This window comes from Hylaeus anthracinus, unplaced genomic scaffold (assembly GCF_026225885.1).
Source record: "Hylaeus anthracinus isolate JK02 unplaced genomic scaffold, UHH_iyHylAnth1.0_haploid 11985, whole genome shotgun sequence".
NCBI lineage: Eukaryota > Metazoa > Arthropoda > Insecta > Hymenoptera > Colletidae > Hylaeus > Hylaeus anthracinus.
In genome coordinates, this window is record NW_026534333.1 from 4,605,663 (window position 1) to 4,626,697 (window position 21,035).

General features: G+C 41.9%; 1 protein-coding gene across 3 annotated transcripts; it reads right to left on the reverse strand.

Moving 5' to 3' along the window:
* Positions 1-1,219: 1,219 nt before the first annotated feature.
* LOC128887131 (tsukushi) lies at positions 1,220-20,615 on the reverse strand. 3 transcript variants are annotated; one of them, XM_054142661.1, is made up of 4 exons: positions 19,866-20,615; positions 5,042-5,262; positions 3,631-4,520; positions 1,220-2,540 (listed from the first exon to the last, which is right to left on the reverse strand). In XM_054142661.1, exons 2-3 carry the CDS (start codon positions 5,252-5,254, stop codon positions 3,681-3,683), a joined length of 1,053 nt encoding a protein of 350 aa, XP_053998636.1. In that variant the 5' UTR covers positions 5,255-5,262; positions 19,866-20,615; the 3' UTR covers positions 1,220-2,540; positions 3,631-3,680. The 3 variants fall into 3 exon arrangements, with proteins under 3 accessions (XP_053998636.1, XP_053998634.1, XP_053998635.1); XM_054142659.1 differs by having other exon boundaries at positions 19,642-20,615; XM_054142660.1 differs by having other exon boundaries at positions 19,638-20,615.
* Positions 20,616-21,035: the final 420 nt, after the last annotated feature.

The following is a 21,035-nucleotide window of genomic DNA, read 5'->3' on the forward strand; positions in this document are numbered from 1 at the left end:
CGATACATCCGACGTAACAGATAAATAAAGAACATTGTCATCGAGATTAAGAAATCAGCAAACAGTTGAATTGCGTGAATTAGTAACGTGGCTTATTATCATAAAGTGACAATACAAAGAAGATCGCAAATAGTGGCGTCGAAAAGCCCGGAAAAGCGAGCAGAGCCGAACCGAGCCGGACCTAGCCGAGCCTAACCGAGCTGGACCGAGCCGAGCCGAGTACTCGAAACAAGAAAGTGGCTCGGAAAAAGCAAACCGCTCGGTTTTTATTCGTTTAAAAAACTAGGCATTAGACAATTATTCGTGTACTAATCGACAATTAGAAGTTGAATTAGGGTAGTTAGAATGTAAAATCACATTTATATGCAGGGAAAACTAGAGAAATTATGTTTTGAATATTTTATGTCAGTGGCGACATCTAGCGGCGAGAGATGAAAGCTATCTCACGACAAACTTAGGCGGTTCGTTGAGAGGTGGCGCCACATATTCGGTATTTTATTTATTTAAAAAACTTTAGTATCAATCAATTATTAGTGTACTAATCGACAATTAGAAGTTGAATTATGATAATTACAATGTAACTTGCCTATATGCTGTTATATGTGGAAATATGTAATTTCGGGATTTCACGCACACTGCTCATTGACTCATTGACACAAACTCATTGACTCAACTCAAGCAGCTCAGGCTCAGGCTTGGCCTCGCGGAAAGAAGATTAGCCAGCTAAGCTTATTGTTAGCCGATGCTTAGGGATTCAGAGTTATCAAATCATAGTCGAGATTAGGCGAAATTTCCGTTTGCGATTAACGATTCGATTAACGCATGAATATGTGTATGGACACGTGTTGTAACGAGTGATCAACCTTGCGAGACAAGTCCCATGGATCGATATAAAATAACAATGTTTCATCGTCAAGTTTGCGATACGTAGAGATTAAAATAGCTTATCTTTTCAAGGATTAAACTTTTATTTCTCGACACGTTTGTCGTCACGTCAACCGTTGCTCGTTGCAAAATTTTATTAAAAATTATAATCAAATAATAATTTAAGAATTTTGTTCTAGAAAATATATCGTTACTAATGCTTTCTGTAATTGGGTTTTGTTATGATTAGTACAGTTGGGGAAGTTTGATCGAGTATTATAATTTAGTTATGTAACTAGATTTACTTTGGAGTAATGAAAAATGCGTAATGTTCGAGTAATGTTTGTATTTTTTCCATTTTTCCTACTGGTTCTCCAATTGTCTTTCAACAGTTTTATCGTGTTGGAAAATGAAATAACTTCTGGTCTTTCGATAAAAAGAAGGGCAATTCAATTTAAGATTTATTTAATGGAATTTGCCAAACATTTGGTAACATTTTTGTACAACGTATAGGTACGTTTACATCTATTACGTATTAAAAGCTAACAGTAAGAGAGACTATGGATTATAAACGCGTTAAAACATAGTTTAAGTACACATTATGCACGCATACGAAGAGTTATCGTTGTCGATAGATCGCGGATCGTACGAGCGAGCAATGTTTGTTGATATTTAGCTACGTCCAATTCGGGTCTCTTATCCTGAGCTCTTAAAACTTAAACAAAGCAACTTCTGTCGAGACAAAGTCGAAACTAGTCACTTCGAAAATAACGCCATTTCAAATATTTTATGAAAAGTTCGATGCAAATACTTCAATTGGTTAACGGCGCATGGAATGTTTATCCAGGAATGTATATCTTAATATTTATATTCATATTAAGATATACTCCGTACGCGGCGCATACCAAAGCTAGGAAATTGCAACGGCGAAACGGTTAACCCTTACTTTTAAATAAAATTTAAGTACACGCCACTGCTGCTTCTCGCGAAAATAATTTTCAGAGACGATCGATCAGCAAAACATTACGGTAATCGTGAAAAGTGTTATAAATATTAGAAACTAGTATTTCGTTGGACGTTTTTGTTCCAATTTTTGTTACACTTCGTATGGCGCATACTCAACGAAAATTCCTAGAACTTTTGTCGCATAACGAATACCTTAGAAGAACGAAAAAATGATATCATTAATCTTTCACTTATAAAATAGAAATAAATACGATAATTAATACATACATAAGTACGTGTATACATAAATATGTACGAGCGTATATACAATACGATTTCGTTTAATGTTAAGAGGGATGAATATAGATACGTCTTTTACGCGAACGTAAATGTGAATACAATTACGATTATAAGCTGATGCTTATTCGTGCAAACGAGAGATTATTAGTGTACGACTCGTGGATATAGAAAAAGTGTCCCACGCATGAGTTTTCGTAGGAAAATGTAAGCGCGTCCAAATGTCACGTTACGTGTCGTGCTAGAAGGATTACAATTCTAATACTTCCTCCTACAACCGCAATTTTATTTTATTTTCACACTATTTCTGTCATTCGCTCTCTCAGTCATATTGCATCGCATATAGAAAAGGACGAGGTTAAAATTTATTCGACTCGCAGAAATTCACTTGAACAAAGCGTGCTTCCTCGCTGAAAGTTCAACCCGCTTTGCACCTAAAATGAGAAACGGCAATTAAGAATACGAATCGTTCTTCGGATTACTTGGAACTGCTTGTACAGGGTGCGGTAGAAAGAACTCCCACATTTTAAAAAACGATTGAACACAAGTGGTACGAGATAACACCAGATACTTTTTATTTGTTAAGGGTGCGCAGGAGCCAGAGCCAAACTCCGGGACAAGGACAGAGAGGGCGATACAACAATTGCAGGAGAGACGAGGACAGGGCGCGATTAGGCTAGCATGATTTTTTTTTCCAGGATATTGAAGCAAAGAAGCAATATTTTCTAATAATTCTGGTTTTAACACGTCGACAACCAGACTAACACTCTTGAACATTTCTATCGTGATTAAGTTTTCTTTCTAGATTATTGGAAGCTACATAATGAAGTATTTATTGTGATATTTATTTTTATAACTTCATTGAAGTTTAAGAATTTAATTCAAATTTATTTTCTTTGTTACTGAACATTCAAAATTAATTTTGTTTGTTCTTCAGTGAAAAACACTGTCACCCATATATGGGTGACATGGCGATCAACGTGTTAATATATTCGTTACACTTTGGCGGATGCAACTCCACGGCCTGATTTTGCAATTTCGGCCTTAAAACTTTATAAACAATAAAAGTACGTTTGCTATCTTCATTTTATTTTAAGTTTTAAGGCCGAAATTGCAAAATCAGGTCGTGGAGTCGCATCCGCCAAAGTGTAACGAATATATTAAAACCAGAATTATTAGAAAATCTTGCTTATTTGCTTCGATATCTTCGAAAAAAATCGTGCTAATCGTCCCAATCGCCCTGTCCTCGTTTCTCCCGCAATTGTTGTATCGCCCTCTCTGTCCTTGTCCCGAAGTTTCCTACTTTTTCCGCAACCGTTGCTGAAGTCAACTCGGAGTTTGGCTCTGGGCTCCTGCGCATCCTTAACAAATAAAAAGTATCTGGTGTTATCTCGTACCACTTTTTTTCAAACATTTTTTAAAATGTGGGAGTTATTTCCGCCGCACCCTGTACTAATAATAGTAAAAGAAAACGAAGGAAACGAAACAAAAATAATAACATGTGTAAATGTATCGGTAGCGTACCTGAGGTTCCAGTGGTCGCGACGGTACCTGTCCGCGGGGCGTTCAAGCGTTCAAGTGTTCTCCGGCTGATTCAGGTTGCTGTTCAACAGCTCGGTGTTGGCGTTGCTAGCGTTCAGTTTCTGTTCCTCTTTCAGCTTCTTCTTGGTTCGCGCGTTCCTCTTATGCACGCAGAACAAGCCGAGAAACAGAACGGCGAGGAATACGGATATACAAGAAGCGACGAGGATCCACGTGCTTCTGGCTTTCTCGGTCTCGAGCCGCAGCCGTAAGATCTCCTCGCACCTTTCGTACAGTTCCGTCGTTCTGTTCGTGAATTCGATCTTCGCTGGGCATCCTCTTTCCAGCTCTTCCGTGCAGTTGAAGACCGGTTGCGCTTGAATCGCGCGTTCTTTCAGCCACGAGTTGAACGCTTGGCACTCGCAGGCTGTCGCATTGAACTTGATCGGGTTCTTCGTTAGGTCTAAGGCGCTCAGAGAGCAGAACGGAGCCAGGTCCTCGGGCGTTACCGAGCAGATCAAGTTTTCGGAAAGATTCAGATGCGCGAGCGTGGGCAGAGGACCCAATCGGGGAATTTTGCAGAACCTGTTCTTCGATAATTGAAGAAAATTCAACGGTGATTGGACGTCCACGCGTCGAAAGAGATCGTCGGACAGCTTATTGTTGTATAGAAACACCTTGCGAAGGTAAGGCAGCTGGAAGAGGCTGCTCGGCAGATCGTCGCAACCGTTCTTCGACATATCCAACACCTCCAGGTATCGCAGGTTATCGAACGCTGCCGGTTGAATGGTTTGCAAAAAATTGTCGCTGAGATCGAGATAGGCTAGGTTCTTGTACAAGGCCAGACTCTTGTTCGTCAGCTCTCGCACTCTGTTCACCGACGCATCGAGGATCTGCAAGAACACGCTCGTGTTAATCATGCGAGACGATGCTTACCGCACTCGGGCTGAAAGTTTCACCTTTCGAGGTCACCTGTCGCTTCCTCTCGCTCGGGAATTGCACGGTTTTTTCGCGACGATCTTTGCGCGAAAGATATACATATTAGGAAAGTTTTATTTAGATCAAAAGGACGTTAAGAGGACGTATTAGGGGAGAGGGGGGGGGGGGGGTGCAGAAAATAATATCGTTTCTTTTACATTAAATTCAAACAAATTTTTTATAAATTTCTATTTTTAATTATCAATTGTATCATCGTTCCCGTTATCAATAGCCTTTTCCCATATAGTCTGCGAATTGCCAATGCCAGATCGATAAAAATCAATGAGCCGATGAACGATAATTAAGTATTTAAAATTGCAAAAACGACATTATTTACGAAACCGTCAACTCTAGTATTTAGTTCGTCGGTGATCTCGACAAGTTGATTCGTTCCGCCGCAAGTATAAAATTTAATCGAGGATCAACTATATTCCACCTGAATGTCCGACTTCAAAGTCGACGGGATCTCATCTAATCCCAAATTGGTACAGCGAACTTGGATCATCGATCCCACCCTACTGTACCGACAGGTCCTCGAAGGAATGTCCTGATCCATGACCAGCAACGGACCCGAAGCTCCGAGTACCATCGTGTCCGGCATGGTGGCCACGACGAAGCCCAGCATCAGGAGTCCGTTAAATAGAAACATATTCGAGTCTGCAACAGAGAAAAGTTATGGTCTCGGTGAAATTCGAGGCTGATTTTGGCATCTTTCGCATCTTTCGAAATGTCGGGGGTTAGGCGAGGGCTTCTCGAATATCGAGGGACCAACGTCACGACGATCTTTCGAGAAAGAGCTCTCTCGAGTGAATTCTAGCGAAACGCGAAAACAAAGTCGAGTAATTCGATAGGTAAGACTTTTGCGATATTTTTATCTTTGTGATTTTCTATTGCCGTGTGTACTGCCATTGAGTCGGATAAAATCAATATAAACTCTTTCCCGCAATCGGAGTCCTTGTTCTATATGGTAGGTACGCCGACTATACCGAAGGAAAGTCAACAATTTCCATGATATTAAGATGTGCTCTCGAAAAAGCGAATGACCGCCACGTGTACCCGTGTATCGCGTTGTACGTGTTTTAGACGAGAGATCTAACGTTAACGCGAGTCGCAAAAAGCACGTTGATAAATGAACAAGACGGGACACAGAAATCAGTTTAGCTATATAGAGGCGATTCGCGGCTCGCGTAGTTGGCAAGTTTCGAAACAGGACACCGACTCTGTGTTTATTGTATCAAGCTCCGACGAACAGCAGACGCAGCAGCGGTACCCTTTCCAATGTAAGCTAACTTTATTCCAATGGCTAGATTTGGTTGAAACACTCGATACACTTTCTGCATCGCACGCGAAACTCTAATCCCGAAACCGTGTTTCTAGAGCTTTGTAAAGTACGATCGGGAATCTACACGATTGTTACAATATTTTTTACGTTTCTCGTAGCTACCGAATTACGCGTAGAATGTGGAACGCTGACACGTAACGGTGGGCAACGTCGATTCGTGCGACACGAATTAGAACGGCTACAGGGTACCCCAGCCCAGTATGGCTCTCGTTATTTCTTCTCCTTAGAGAACGAACGAACGAGAAAACAGCAAAGAGGAAATTAAAACGAGAAAAATTGAAATTATCTTTCGTCGAAAACGGCTTGGCGTGAATTAAGTATTCCGCTGCGTCGATATAATTTGTATCGAGATAAAGCTTCGTTTTCTTCGTAGATATCATCTTATCGCAAGTTTGTTTGCTGTCGTTTCGACACAATTCCGAGTTATTTACCGAGATGACTCGATGTTTCGCATTATATACAATACATCATATACAATAATTATCCAATAGGTTTCGTCACGTTGAAGATATCGTTAAACATGTCCGTATAATTCCTCGCAATCTGACAAAGAAACGACGTTACTTTCCAGTCCACCTAATATCATTATTTCAATTTATAATTTGTTGTATTCTGGTGTAAGTGAATTTGAAATTGTACGTTCACAAAATCACTTTTAAATTACATATGTCGCCCTAGAGGCGCCACCCGAGCGCAAAGGGTTGATGCGGTTTTCATTTATTGTAGTTAGAGAAGAGATCGGAGATTTAGAGATTCAATCGTGGTTAGACGGTTAAACGCGAATACAATTTTAGCGTGCGTTCAAGTGCACGTCGATGCGTCTGGAAATAAAACCGGCACGAGGAGAAAACCGCCGAAAATAACGGAGAAACGAGGCGTCCCGCGACGGAAACGAAAACATCTCGAGGAGAGCCTCGACCCGAACGACCCCTTTGTCGCGGGAACGCAATTTCGCGACCAAAACGACATGGTGAGTTGCGGAGAACCAAGGGGAGGTGAGGTGCGACTAGTCTTTCCAAAGTCCACCAAGTCGCGTTTGCGCTAAACGCAAACACCAGTTTTACGGCTTTCGGTTAGAACCGATATGAAAGGAGAAATCATTTTCCTTTTTCGATGATGCGAGAAACGAGAAAACTCACTGTGACGGCATCGGCGACGAGCTGACGCCACGTTTCCGTCTTATATTTATAATAATTATGTCTAGTCTTAAATGTTACGTCTGAAAGAGCGAATCGAGGTGCGCGTTGCGCGACAAGCGTCGAGTGAATGTTTTATTATGTTTAGATTATTGGTTCGATTATTGGTTAGATTATTGGTTCGTTATATGATTGGGTGGAATGTTCCTTAGGATGAATGCATTTATTTAAACAGAGTGCAAGCGATACGTGAGAACGAAGAAAGAATATCTGCGATGCTTGAGAGAACGAATCCGTAAATCAGCTTGTAAGAGAAGCCACAGAGTACAGACGCGATCGTCTCGATTAAAAAAGTTACGAGTCTTATTCTTTCGTCAGCCGCCGCACTCGCGACTCGTCTATCGTCAAAAATTCAACTCTCGCGACAAGCTCGCTCGATTTCTCCGATGGCAGTACCAGTGGTACTATTCTTTTCAAAAATTGCTCGCAAGAGACATCTCTTAAATTCCCACGATTCTCCCGTCTACGTACATAGCTCGAATATTTGCACCGGTTCTCTCGTTTCAAGCTTCCCCTCGTTTATTGCGCGGCCATGTCCTGCCCCATCGCAACTTGCTAGTCCCTTGTCAGCTGTTCGTCCTCGACGGACACCTGGAATGTTCGTGCGACGGGGACTTCCTGCTTTTTTTCCAACGGGCGTTTATCGAATCGATTTATTCCCTTGCGGAAGAACCGTTGAAATTGTATCGCAACGGAGAGAATGATTATTAAAGCGTTCGGGTTTGCGGTCAAGATCAGTGTAGCCAGAAACTTTTTAAGCGAAACCAGGTTCAAAACAAATAAAGAAAAGACCAATTGCCTTCGCGAGCAGTTTAACGCGCGAAAAAGAAACGCGGTGACCTGTCGAACTTTCGACTATTATTAGCCTTCCAGGCCGATCTGCTTATTGAAATCTCCATGAGCCGACTTCTCCGACCAAAATAAAACCAAGTTTCCCTGGTGTCGAATAACGGAGAGTACTTTTCGCTTTTCCACCCTGTTCTCTATTGTGCCTTGTGCCGCGCCGACGTGAAAAGAGTCTCGGCTAGAAGCAACCTCTCTAATAAAGAATCAAACTTTTCGACGCGTTTTCCATCGTGTAGTAACGAGCGCGAGCGGTTCCGAGGCCGTAATATCCTTTATTCTCCTGTTGGGTTCGGTGATGTCCACTCCCGATTTCATGGAATTTACGATATTTTTAACAAAGTAGAAACTGGATCATCAATCGCGAATTACCAAACCCCCCGTTCTTTGTACCATCGGAAAACCCCTATTATCATCGAAATGATACTCGCATTCTACCGCACAAGTTAAATTTTCGAGTTCGAAGAGAAGATTCCGTTCTGCTCTGCGAGACGCTCGAGGTTAAAATGCGAAACGTAGAAAAAAAAAAATTAACGAGCAGATTAATGGCGCCGCAACCTCGAAAACAGACTCGTCCGCGTCGGTTTCTCTGGATTCAATCTATCGTGCGTTGATCGTGATTGCGACATCCGTTGAATATTTATGAAAGCGATCACCTCGTGCCAAGGCACACGCGACGCCACGCGCTTTGCTCCTTTTCCGTGGAGGACTTCGTCTCGTGACGCATGCAGCTGCCCGAGAGAGAACAAACTGCAATAGGCAGGTACGTACTGAGGTAAAAAGAAAAACTTTGAGACTGACCGGGGATGAGATTCGGTGGTTCGAGAATTCTAGCCGCGAGGAGAGTTTCAGAAGAGCAGCTCTCGAGGTCGAGGCTCGACGCCTCGACGTTGAGGGCTGTTCGAACAGTTCGAATCGAGTAAATAAAAATCGCTCGAGACCCGTCGCGCACGAGCAGAGCAAAAGTGGTGGTTATTTTTAGTAAGATAGGTACTCGCACGATCATGGCCGTGTCTTTTTTTTTCTGGCTAAACAAGATCTTCGTCGTGGCACGTGCAAAGGAAAACGGCGAATGACAAGCAACTCATCGTGATTAGCACGCGACTTTTCGAAGGAACAAAGTGCCGAAAAAAACTCGTCAAGAGGTTCGGAAACGTCCGATAAAGCGTTCAATTCGCGCGCGGAATAGATTCTCGAACCTCGGATGAAGAAAGTTCATAACTGACCGTTAACTCGTTTGCCCTAACTGCAGAAGGAGCGGCTGCGTTTCTCGACCATTTTCTCTCACAGCAAGCAGCCACAACGGCAGTGGTTTCCCTTTGGTTTTTTCGTAGAGAAAAAAAAAAAAGGAAAAGACCGATCCCTTTGCCTTTGTCGCTGCGCGCTTTTATGTACCGTCTCGAAACTCTGCCGCGTGCAAGTGCTTCGATAAACGCTTCCTTTATTAGAGAAAAATTCTTCCCCGCTTTCGTACTGTGTTCTCACGGAAAATCGCCCTTGATTATTCCCCGATGCACGCCGTTCATATCGGATACTTTGAGTACCTCCTTGAAATCCGTATAAAGTAATTCGGTACGAGGGAGAAAGAAAATTCAACGTGCCGAAGTGAGAAACAAATGTATGCAGAACGTGTTAAATGTATCCAGAACGTGAAATTTCATCGCAAAAAAAACAGAAAAAAAAAAAGAAACTTGTAAAGGAGGATCTTGCAAAGAAGAGTCGCGATGAAATAATGCAAACTGTAGTAGATATGTACGAGTGCTTTGTATATAGACACAGCGGATCGAGGACTAGAAGAATTACGCGCTATTGGCGTCGGAAAGGAGATGAATGTATATCGTTTTTATCCAACAACTTTGATCGCGAGTCGAGTAGATCGATGGAGAAAATGGAAGAACATTTTTGAACAACTTTGACATTGTCACGGAATGCGTGATAATCTTGTGCCAAGTAACAGTGACAACGGAATGCAGTAAAGTCTCCTTAAATGCACAAATTTCTCTACGATAAATGCATAAAAATCATCTTCGTCGCTGGAGGATATGCTCCTTGAGGGGTCCAGGAGTTCCTTCGACCTCTTCTTTATTCGCTGTCTTCTACGTTCGAAGCTCAGCGCGATTTCGTTGTTTTTACTTAAACTATCTAATTTGAAGCCAGCTAGCGAGAATCGTGAGGGTCGAGACGAGTTTGTGAGAGCCGAGAGTTTATGCGTTTTATTATCGATTGTTCCTTTCTTCAACAAATACATTTTAATATATTACATCTCCTCTTTTCCTACATCTTTTCCTACACAAAGTTTGTGTTGGACATGGATTGTATAGCAATGCATTACTGTTCGTTTGTCTTTAGTTACTTAAGTCTTCGATAGAGCGTCGCTCCGTGCGGACCGTTAGATATGTGTGCCACGTTATTATCTACCAAAGTATTTTATACATTAAATCTATTATCCGTGTTAATCTGGTGCATCCGTTTTTGTTAGAAGTTACCCATTCACTCTGCCTAACAGTTTGTTTATAAAATTAATTCTTCAAAAATATTTGCCGAGCCCTGCCGACATTTGATTCCGTATACGTGCGGACGTTAAAGCGTTAAGGAGACTTAACTGTATACATTTTTAACGAATCGATGCTGAAACACCGAAACAATGGCGAGGTATAGTGAAGGTATCGGCGCGAGCGTCGGCATCGTCCAATAGCAAGCGACGCGAGTCGCGCGCTAATTCTAAACGTCGCGCCGCGACGCCCGCGCTCGCGTCGATGGCAATGAATCGGAAAAGGTGTCCCGACCCTTTTCCTCGAGGCTATCCGACTTTCTCGCGAGAGAACCAAGCCAACTACGTATACAGCGTCGCGTCGGAACGCCGTTGATCCTTGACGCAATTCATCGCATCGTTGGGAAGGGGGTCGTGCATTTCTACGGCATTGTTTCCATCGAGGGAGAAAGATTGAGAACACGCCGTTATCGCGAGCGATAACAGACATCGTTATAGAAAACGATGCGACCAGGTATCTGTAAAATCATCGAGTAGAGATCGTTACGGTACTCGCCGTCACTGGAAACATTCTATCGTTGCGTTACAGTCAGCTTCGGGTTAAAGGTAGGACAAAGGCTCGCAATCGGAGAAGGACGATCGAATTGCGATTTCCGTCGAAATAAACTCGGTCTCGGATCAAGGGGTTAGTCGCAGTCAGGAAGAGGAAAAACGACATTCTTTGTTTTTTTTTTTTGTTTTTTTTTTTGTTTTATTATTTGCATAGGTAACAATTAAGTATATTATACTTTTAACGTTTAATTTATATCGTCATAACAGCCGATGACGTAGACGATGATTTAAAAGCATAGATACCTGAAAACAAAAACAGGTAGATTTCGAAAATAAATTAGTCTAGCGGGTCCCTGAACGAAGGATTTTGGAAAAAATTAATTTAAAACAAGATGGCGTTACGTTTGAAGTTGACTTTCAATTTTTTCACTAAAATTAAGCGATTCAATGCAGGATAAAAAAAAAAGTATACAAAAAAATAAAAAATTCTTCGATCAGGGGGACCCGTCAGTCTAATATATTTTCTAAATCTACCTTTGGTTTCGTTTTCAGGTGCACCAGTTTGAAGAATGAATTACGACGAAATGAATGAACCTTTTTTTAAGACAAAAATTCCTTTACAGTTCTTTAAGACATACTTTGTAATATATTTACGTTTCATTCAGGAAAATTATTATTTGACACCTTAAAAAAAACACGCACACACAAGAAACCGTCCGTTTCCATTTTCCTGACTGCAACTAAGCCCTTAACGAGGAAAAATCGATGACTACCCGACATTTGTTCTCCGTATGTTCGCGATCCCGATAGAGAGGATACAACGATAGAGTAACGTTATAAATTTGTTAGGACGGGAGAAGGAGACGGTTCCAAGCGTCCTCGTTTTCAAGGGAACGAAGAAAGTGGAGGGTCGAGGCGCGGCGAAGCGAGACGAAGCAAGGCGAGATGATCCCATCTTCGGAAGAGAACAGATCGTCTCTATTTACTCGTCTTGCAACCGATTGGCGCGATCGGTACCTCGATGTATCATCGAGCGAGCCGAGAACGAATCCGTATACGAGGAAGTAGGTGATCCGTAACGTGATCGTAGGCGAGCAACGAGGTTTGCGGTTGAACGAAGGGAGTACTTTGTAGCGTTACTATGACACTGACTTTCATATCGATTACGTAACTGCGATTATTACACGATTCCGAGCAAACTAGTTTCCTGTCCCAGAAACGAGCACGAGACCCAACCTCGGCCGAGAAATTCAAGACGAAGTTCGATAGCATCGCTGCCAGCCACGTTTCATTCCGATCTCTGCGAACGGCAAGGATCCTCGACGATTTTCCAGCTAGCTCGCATAGCTCGCTCGATATCGATACGTATACATCGTCGACATGGTCTCCCGCGAGATTTTCCTTATCGCGGCTGAATAGAAATGGAAAACTCTATTATCGGAGACGCGAGTAAAAGGGTTACACGGGCAAGGAGGAGAAAGACGCGAGGAAACCGCGTTGAATCGACGCAATATTCCGAGCTACTTGGACGGAAATAATGTGGAAACGGCAAATATTATTTTAACCGTCGATTTATAGAGTGGGCCCGTCACTCTGACGAGAACCAAGCATTGTTGTTGCCCGGCTATTTTACGTTCGCACGCGCCAGCGTTCTCGCCGTTCACCGTTTCCCTTCCAAAGCCGCTAATTATAAACGCGCACGATTCAACCGGCTCCAAGAGTGTTTCGGGAAAATCTAAATCTGTTCGAATCATCGACGGACCGATCGTTCGATGTAAACCTCGATCGGCTCCCTCGAAATCTCGTGTAAATCGTAACCGATCGATCCGGGTATCCGATAATGGTTTCATTGCTACGATATTTTCGTTTCACCCGCAGACATTTCATTGTCTCGCCAGCATTGCTTCCAATTGCAATTACAACGGTATCCGACGGACGATCTGATTTTTCTTGCCCGTTTTCTTCGTTCTCGCGGAGAAAAACACCGTCGTCTCCCTATTCTTTCGCTCGTGCAGGCTACGGTAATTGCGACATTACGACGAAAACCAGAGACGAAGACAAACGATCGCAAAAAATCACTTTGTACTTGTTTCCTGTATTGTTACCTGTATCCTGAATTAGGAGGTAAACATTTTGTTTGTATGAATTTTCTTAGTTCGCATAGAAGAAAAATGTATGAAAATGAAAATTTATTTTTTTTTTTCTGTATTAAACCAAAATTACGACCTGCATCTTTCCCGCCAATAGGAAGTTTTAATTGCGAGGTGCTCTACAAATGTGCTTCGCAGTCGACTCGATTTCAATATTTCTTCTTGAAAAAATTTCTACAGACTACTCAAACATGTATGAAAATAGGATAAAATGGTCGATAGAATCAATTATTTTTTTCCATCCTAAAAAGATTCACGAAAAACAGCTTCTTTTAGACCTCCTAATTCAGGATACTTCCTTAAAACAAACTCGTAATATTCTACGACTCCCTATCAACGAACGATTTCAAAGAGAGTCGAAGGAGGTACGAGTGAAAATCTTAATTTTCTATAACTAACGGGTAGAATTATATGTATACAATAGCACGCTGACCGATCTCTCGCGGAAAGTTTTCTCATCTTTCTACGTGTAATATCTTGAAGAAGTTTCGTCTGAGAATTATAATACTTATCTCGTTCTGTATACTTGTCGGTAGTCCAAGTATAATCGTACGACGCTCTTTGAACTTTCGCGTGTCAAGAGATAGGCGAGGGAGCTTATTGTTCGCCGAGCATTTCGCAATTATTTCGTCGTTCTACCCAACGGATCGGTCGCTTAAAAAAAATCTCTTACGTTTCGCTAAATAGGAGATGGTGTCCGATACCGAGAGAGAACCGAACATCTTCCTGTTTGCTTTTCGTCTTCGTAGACAGCTCGGAAGAGTTTATATGCATAAGCGCGAACCCTTAACAACGCTTGCCCGCTTTTAGGACAGGCTCGAGAGAGTACGTAAATAGAGACGTCGATCTGTAATCCAGACCCACGTACACTCGTGACGTTCGCGATCTATATTCCGACGCTAATTATCCGCATAAGGATAACCCTCGATCTGAATGTCATCCAAGGATAATAATTCCCAGGAAATTCACGACAAACCTGTTGTCGTGTTATACCTAAAAGTACATCACATTCTTGGCGTTCCAATCATTTCACATCCATGCATAGTATGAACTATTATAGTACGAGCTATTCCTAAAGCATCTGGATCTGCTAAACCAATATTTTCACTTGAAATTCTTACCAATAATAATATTTTCAGCAAATTCTGATGCACTATATCTCTTTGCACTCGAGAGCTGACTCTCAGTCACCATTAGGTTTCACGCAGCAAATCTACAATACCTAATGTTTCTTTACGTTTAATTTCTTTGGGCCTCGAAGTGTCGATAAAATGATTGTCGGCGAGGTAAAGGTGAGCTTATTCTAAAATCTAGATAGCTTAGAATTCGCGGCAATAGAATGCTAAGAAACATCTCGAGTTGCTGGCAGATACCAGAAAAAAAGGCCTCGAGTGCAAAGGAATGTACGAGACATGACTTTGGTGCTTTAGTTAAATATACAATACATTGTCCTAAAGTGTTATACCTAACCACGTAGTAAAAGCTGTAGAGAGTTCCAGACCCCAAGGGTAGTAATGCAAAACGACTCGAGACTCGTACAAAGGCATATCGGCTTCTCTTCAACACGTTTGGAAGTAAAGAGATCCGTTGTAAGAATATTTCAGCCGGATCGAGAATAAGTGGAACTGCAAGGTGATAAATCTGGCTTCTCTTGGACGAACGTGTTAATTTCGCGACTACACGGAACGAAAATTTTTCCTGACCGGATAGGATCGGGATATGCTCGCGGTTCTAACGGGTATGCGTCATCAGCTGGCATGGCCGAAGGCGAGGTACACGGTACATCATCGCGGAATGACGAAACAACGTCCCCGAAGAGCGTTTGACGTGTTCTCGATGAACCACAGAGTCGCGGGTCGCATAGAGAACCACAAAGGTTTCAGGGAGCGGTTTTTCTCGTTCATCTTCGCCAAGGCTTCATAAATATTCGAGAGCTCGCTGGATGGATATTGCACGCGGTGTATCCATTATCCAGGTTCGTCCGACTTGGACAAATGAACTCGCAGGATCTCTGATCTTCGCGGGCGTCAACCGATGGGAAAAGCAACCCCGAAGGCTCGCCTCGCCTATCGCCACGTCCACTATCCACGGCACATGGAATAATAAATGTTAGAAGATCTTATTCGAAACGAGTGAGTCGTAACAAACACGAGTTTATTCGTGAAGTACGCCGGATAAATTTAATCGAGAATTTAAAAGATCAGTCGTTGCAATTTTGCGGATGCGCAATCTAGTTCGAACACGTTACATTACGAGATACCGTGATCGTCTCTATTTTTCTTTTGTTTTTCTTGTTGTCATTGTCATTACATTGTACTTGATATCACGGGCAGATTGCCCGAAAAATAAAGTATTACTATTAAGTGAATTGGAAATTAATGTCGTTTTTGCAATTTTAAATACTCGTTTAAAGTACTCATCAGCTCGTTGATTTTTATCGATCTGCCATTGAAAACTTGAACACTAGACGGCAAAAGGCTGTTGATAACGAGGGCGATTACGTAATTGATTAAAAATAGAAATTTATTAAAAATTTGTTTGAATTTAATGTAGAGGAAACGATACTACCTTCCAGTCTACCTAATTTCTAACGGTCTATTAATTTGCGATTCGTAAAGAAAGCGAACGAGTCTACCAAATAATCGTGATCGGTCCGAGTGAAAATGGAAATATAATCGAGTCTTCGACCTCCTCGTTCCAATATTAACCGCCGTTCGATGATAACGATAACAGGCGCCTATCTAAATGTTTCTAAAAAGGAAAAATGTAGAAAATGAAAGCGTAAGCCATCTTATGGCTCCGGGTATTATTTTCGATATCTCGAACGGTACCCCGTATCGCACTTTTCTTCGAACAATCTTATCGGATGTCGTCGTTAACGGACTTTCTTTCGGAATCTTTACGGATAACAATATCGCGTGCAATAAAATACCTAAAACAGCTTCGTAGAGAAAATTGTTCGAGAGATCTCTTTTGCGATCGCAAACTCGACGCGGCCTTCCGTTCGCATGACCAGAAAGACACTCGATACCGAATCGTAGCGTTTCGCGTTTCGCGTCTCGCGCTTAGCGTCGCATTGACATTCGATATTAATAATAATAATACATTCTACATCGGAGCCGAATGACTCGGATCAGGTGGACGAAGATAGAATGGAAGGTCTCTCTGTATCGCCTCGAACAAACCGTACACATAATCGATACTTGTTCGGATCTCTATGAAAGAACACGATCGAGGAAGTCGGGTTAGTCAACATTTTATATTACCGATTAGGTATCGGACTCCGTATATGTATGCTAGACGGAACAGCGTACAGAATGTGAATCTTTTTATACCGTTTTTCGAAACGAGATCAGTTTGTTTTCATTTCTTTTTCATCGGGCCATTAATGTAACGATTGACCCGTTGTAACCTGTTCAACGGTGGCCGTTACACGAGGATGGAAACGCTTTTGGGTCAAGAAGAGTAAATTAAATTGAAGGACGCTCGTCGAGTAAATTTAGACAAGATGGAAAAAGAAATCGAGTCGACTTGTTCTTCCGCTTCTACTACTGGCAACGATGACGGTCGCGGCACTCGGTGAAACCCGGATTTCGTTCAATTTGATTTATTGCAGACCTGTGTAACCAGCCCCGATGTTCTGGGTTCAGGCTCCTAGATTCTAGGACGATCTCGCGACCAACAAAAGTCGTGCGTTGAACTGAAAGCGTATTTCTATCGAGCGAAACTTGTTAATCTCTATTTTCATTCCCATTTGTTTACGTATAAAGAATGATTAGCAGGTGTTCTCGTTACTTTTTCGCACTTTTCGACCGACTGACTCACCGACTCACCAACGCGTGCATATATTACGACTAATTGTAAACTGCAACGCGTTCCAAAGGTGCACCGGCCTTGAAACGTTCAGTCGTGTATTCACAAGCGGATGCGATGTAGTTTACTCGAGGTTCCAGATGCTCTCGAGGAAAAAATCGCGACTCGAAACGGTGTCTCGAGAAGAAAACTGTACCTTCCGGTTATGGCACGCGGCTGCACGGCAAGACAAAGGTTGGTGCTTTCCTGCTCGGCCACGGAACGCCGCCGTTCGTTCGTTCTTTCGTTCGTGCCGATCGCGTTGCACAATGAAGCAAAAGCAATTATTCCCTCGAGCTGTTCGTGAATGGGAAACTGACCGATGTACAGGATTATTCCATTTATACGTGATGCAACATCGTTTAATTATGCGTTTCTACGCGTACGTGAATACGGCCATCAGAGTCAACGGCGCGCCGTGCGTAGCGATGAGATAAGGTTGAAAATCCGAGTAGGAATAACCTTTTATTCGATGGAAACAGGTTTAAGCGAAAAGGAATAAGGATAAGATTCAACGAATCTTCTTCTTCTTCCTCTTCTCTAAAAAAGGTGTTTGAGCGCAGGCAAAAATTATAGCGATGAGATAAGGTTGAAAATCCGAGTAGGAATAACTTTTTATTCGACGGAAACAAGTTTAAGCTAAATTCAACAATAATGATTTAAATTCAACAATAATTATAGAAATCCATACTAATGTTAAAAAAGAGAACAATAGAGTGAGAATCGATAGAGGGAAATAGAAAAATTGAATATCTGTTCTCAAAACAATTTTCAGAAAAGACTTCCTAAATTTATATTATTTGACTGGCGTTAGACTTGAAAAAGGTGTTTGAGTGCGGGCCAAAATTAAAGCAATGGGAATTTTAATTACGCGGATTTAAATATTCGGATCGGAACGTAAAAAGGTATCGCTCGCGAGAACGCGATTACCGCACGAATATTACTTTAATTAATTAAACACTTGGCCTGGTTGTGGAATATAAATGGCGTTCAGCTTGAAGATCGCGTGAAGGAGGTTTATTTCGTTGATTCGAGGAGACGAGTAGTTTTACTTACATTGGGTGTAGAATGTATTCTTACATCGATCAATTTCCCAAAAATGTTCTGTGCGAAATTGTAGTTTATTAACTCCTTTTATGTCTCCTTATGGCCAACGAAGTTAGAAATCCCACGAAGCGTTAATTGTTTATAAATTAATGTAAATTTCGTTTTACTTTAAAACGAAGTTTTAAAAATTCAACACTTGTACGAATACTTATTGCTTCTGTACTTCTATCGATTTATTATTTTTTCTTGTCGATTTCTCACTTATACAAAATAACTAATCTTTTCGTACTGTATCTATTCTAGAGATTTCCAAGAATATTTGGAATATCATTGTTCATAAAAAATAAGTTAATAAATTACAATTTTACATAGTCTTGTTGGAAATTGATCGGTGTACGAATACTTTCCACGCCCACTGTACGTACCACTGTACTCGGTTAAAAATGAAAATGCATCATATCTTCTCGTTAGGCGACAACAATTATCATCGCCGATGGTTTCGACTAGCCATGCGATGTGCTTTTCTCGAATTTCTTCACGAAACAACAGTGTGTAAACGGTGTTTACATAATAAACGGTTGTCGCGCGGAGAGAGAAAACTGTAAACGGAAAAGACTTTATCTACGTTCTAGGAGAAAGATTAGCTCCTTTAGCCGATAACACGGACCCCGCGTTTGTCTCTGTTCGAAGAAAAGTAACTCGACTCGGTTTTAACAGGAACTTTCGCTATCGAAGCAAAAATCTCAGCCGAATGAACGTCACGGTTGACCGTTTCCCGATGAAATACGAACGTTTGCACGAGAAAGCGTTTAATTCGACGTTTCATCGTTCCGTACCCGAAAGAAAGTACAACTGGTTTTACCGGGACGAAAGGAAAATCACGCAACAAACTGGTTAGCAAATGTACAACCAGTGCGGTAGGGGTGGGACGTAATTCGACTGAAAATATTGGCTAAAATTGACATCACCGTACACGCGCGTTTTTATCGATTCACAGGAATCTATTCGATAACGAGCAATAGAGTACTAACGATAAGTACGATACGTTCGAGATGCTCGAAGAAGAAGCCGCGTTAACGGTTGTGAAATGCGTTGCATCTTATTGTTAGCGGGAAGTGGCCAAACGGGGCGCGATCGATTTTTCAGGATACGAATCCGACGCAATTCCTTTACGGATGTAAAACGCAAATGGTTTATATCAAGTTGTCCGAAAAGTTTCTTTCCCTTTATTAATAAGTAATACATGCACATTATTTTATGTTTTATGTTACATTACTGAATTTTGCACGATTCATTTTGCTGCATTACTATTACAACATGAATATCTATGAAATTAGATTGTCTATTTATATAAATACGACCACATAAGATAATCGAGTGCAACTCGCGAAAGAAACTTTCGGGACAACCTAATATTTCAACCGTCGCGGAACGCTGTTCGTTCTTTCATACGATGGTACAATCGAGAAAAGGAATCGAGGTTATCGAAAATAAAAATCGATATCTCATCGAAATCTTGATCGAAAAAAAATGAGTAATAATAAAATTTCATCTCTTACTCACTCATCTTCTTATCCTTAAGTCCTTGAAAAACGATCCGAGACCGCTGCATGGCACATAAGACGGCGTTTCGTCACGTTCGAGCGATTTCTTTTTTCACCGGTTTGAGATAATAATCTTACAACGTTTCGTTGACAGAATCGCGAAACCGTAGCGTCATCGAGCACACTGTTATCGTATTGTCATCGTTCGCAGAATAGAGTAAAAAAAAAAAAAAAACAACACACCGCCCCGAAACGAGCCCAAACGAACCACCGTCAAAACATCGTGTATCCTTCCTCGCCTCTAGGAGCAGGTCCCGCTACGCAGTTGTTGTCGTTGTCGTTGTCGTCGTTATTACCATTTCCGAGAAAACTGCTCTTCCAGAGTTCCTGCCCGAACGGTTTTGTACCGTTCTCGAGCGACGCGGCTAACAGGTTGACCGGCAACTCGAACCGAAACTTTTCTCGATCCCGATACACTGTATACGACACTGAACGCTACTCGAGTGCTCTCTTTTAGTACGTAACGGAACAATTAATCGCACTGAGACAAGGTAACATAGGGAAAACAATGGCACAACGTATCGCCGCAGGACTTGTTGCTGCGAGTCACGCAACTGTAGCCTTTCGGAAGCGATTCAAAGAAATCCTGCCACTCGTTAACCGTGATCGCTTCACCGAGGTGAGATCGCTTTACCGATTCCGATTCCGATGCTTCGAACAGACATGCTCCTCGTAAATCGAAAGGATTAGAGAGATGCGCTTCCAATGTGATCCTGCTCTCCGGGAATTCCCGCGTAAACATAGTCCGCATATCCTGGTCGGTTTTTTCCCCGATCGTTTCTCGCACGACCGATGTCGAACAAGTTTCGAGGCATTCGTTGTTAGTTTGTAAAGCGGATCGATGGTTAACAATCGTCGCGAAGAAAATGTATCGTAACGCATGAACCGCGACGCTGCTCCGACGACGTCTCGCATTCGACTGCGAGGCCGCTTGCCGAGACCGAACACCGATTTAAAGCATCGGCTTAGCCTGTAGCCTGTAGAGCGGTATCTCAAGCAGGATCGACTTTTCTATTCGTTTTTCTTGCGATATGAAAAAATCGTATCCTAGACTAGAGACAAGCTGAATCTATAGCCACTTAATCTTCGAAACGAGCAAATTTTATTCGAAATTCGACTCTGAAAGAATGATTTCAAATAATATTGGATTTTTCCCTCTTGTATCCAACAGGCAGTATTACTTTTTTAAATACAGAGGAAATATCAATTCGTTAATTCAGGATGACGGGATACGGATAACATGCTATTCGGAATAACATTTCGAGTATTAACGTTATTTCGAAAGTGTTCCGGGTTCGAGGTACAGTTCGAGACAAAAGGAAATTTTACAGCCCGAAGGATCCCGGCATTGCG

Bases quoted from the DNA above. Each gene is read 5' to 3' on its own strand.
- LOC128887131 (XM_054142659.1), bottom strand. From the start codon at position 19,690: ATGCAGCGGTCTCGGATCGTTTTTCAAGGACTTAAGGATAAGAAGATG. The intron at 5,263-19,641 runs GTGAGTAAGAGA...TCTCTGTTGCAG, and splicing joins ACTTAAGGATAAGAAGATGA to ACTCGAATATGTTTCTATTT. The intron at 4,521-5,041 runs GTGGAATATAGT...GTGTTCTTGCAG, and splicing joins CTTTGAAGTCGGACATTCAG to ATCCTCGATGCGTCGGTGAA.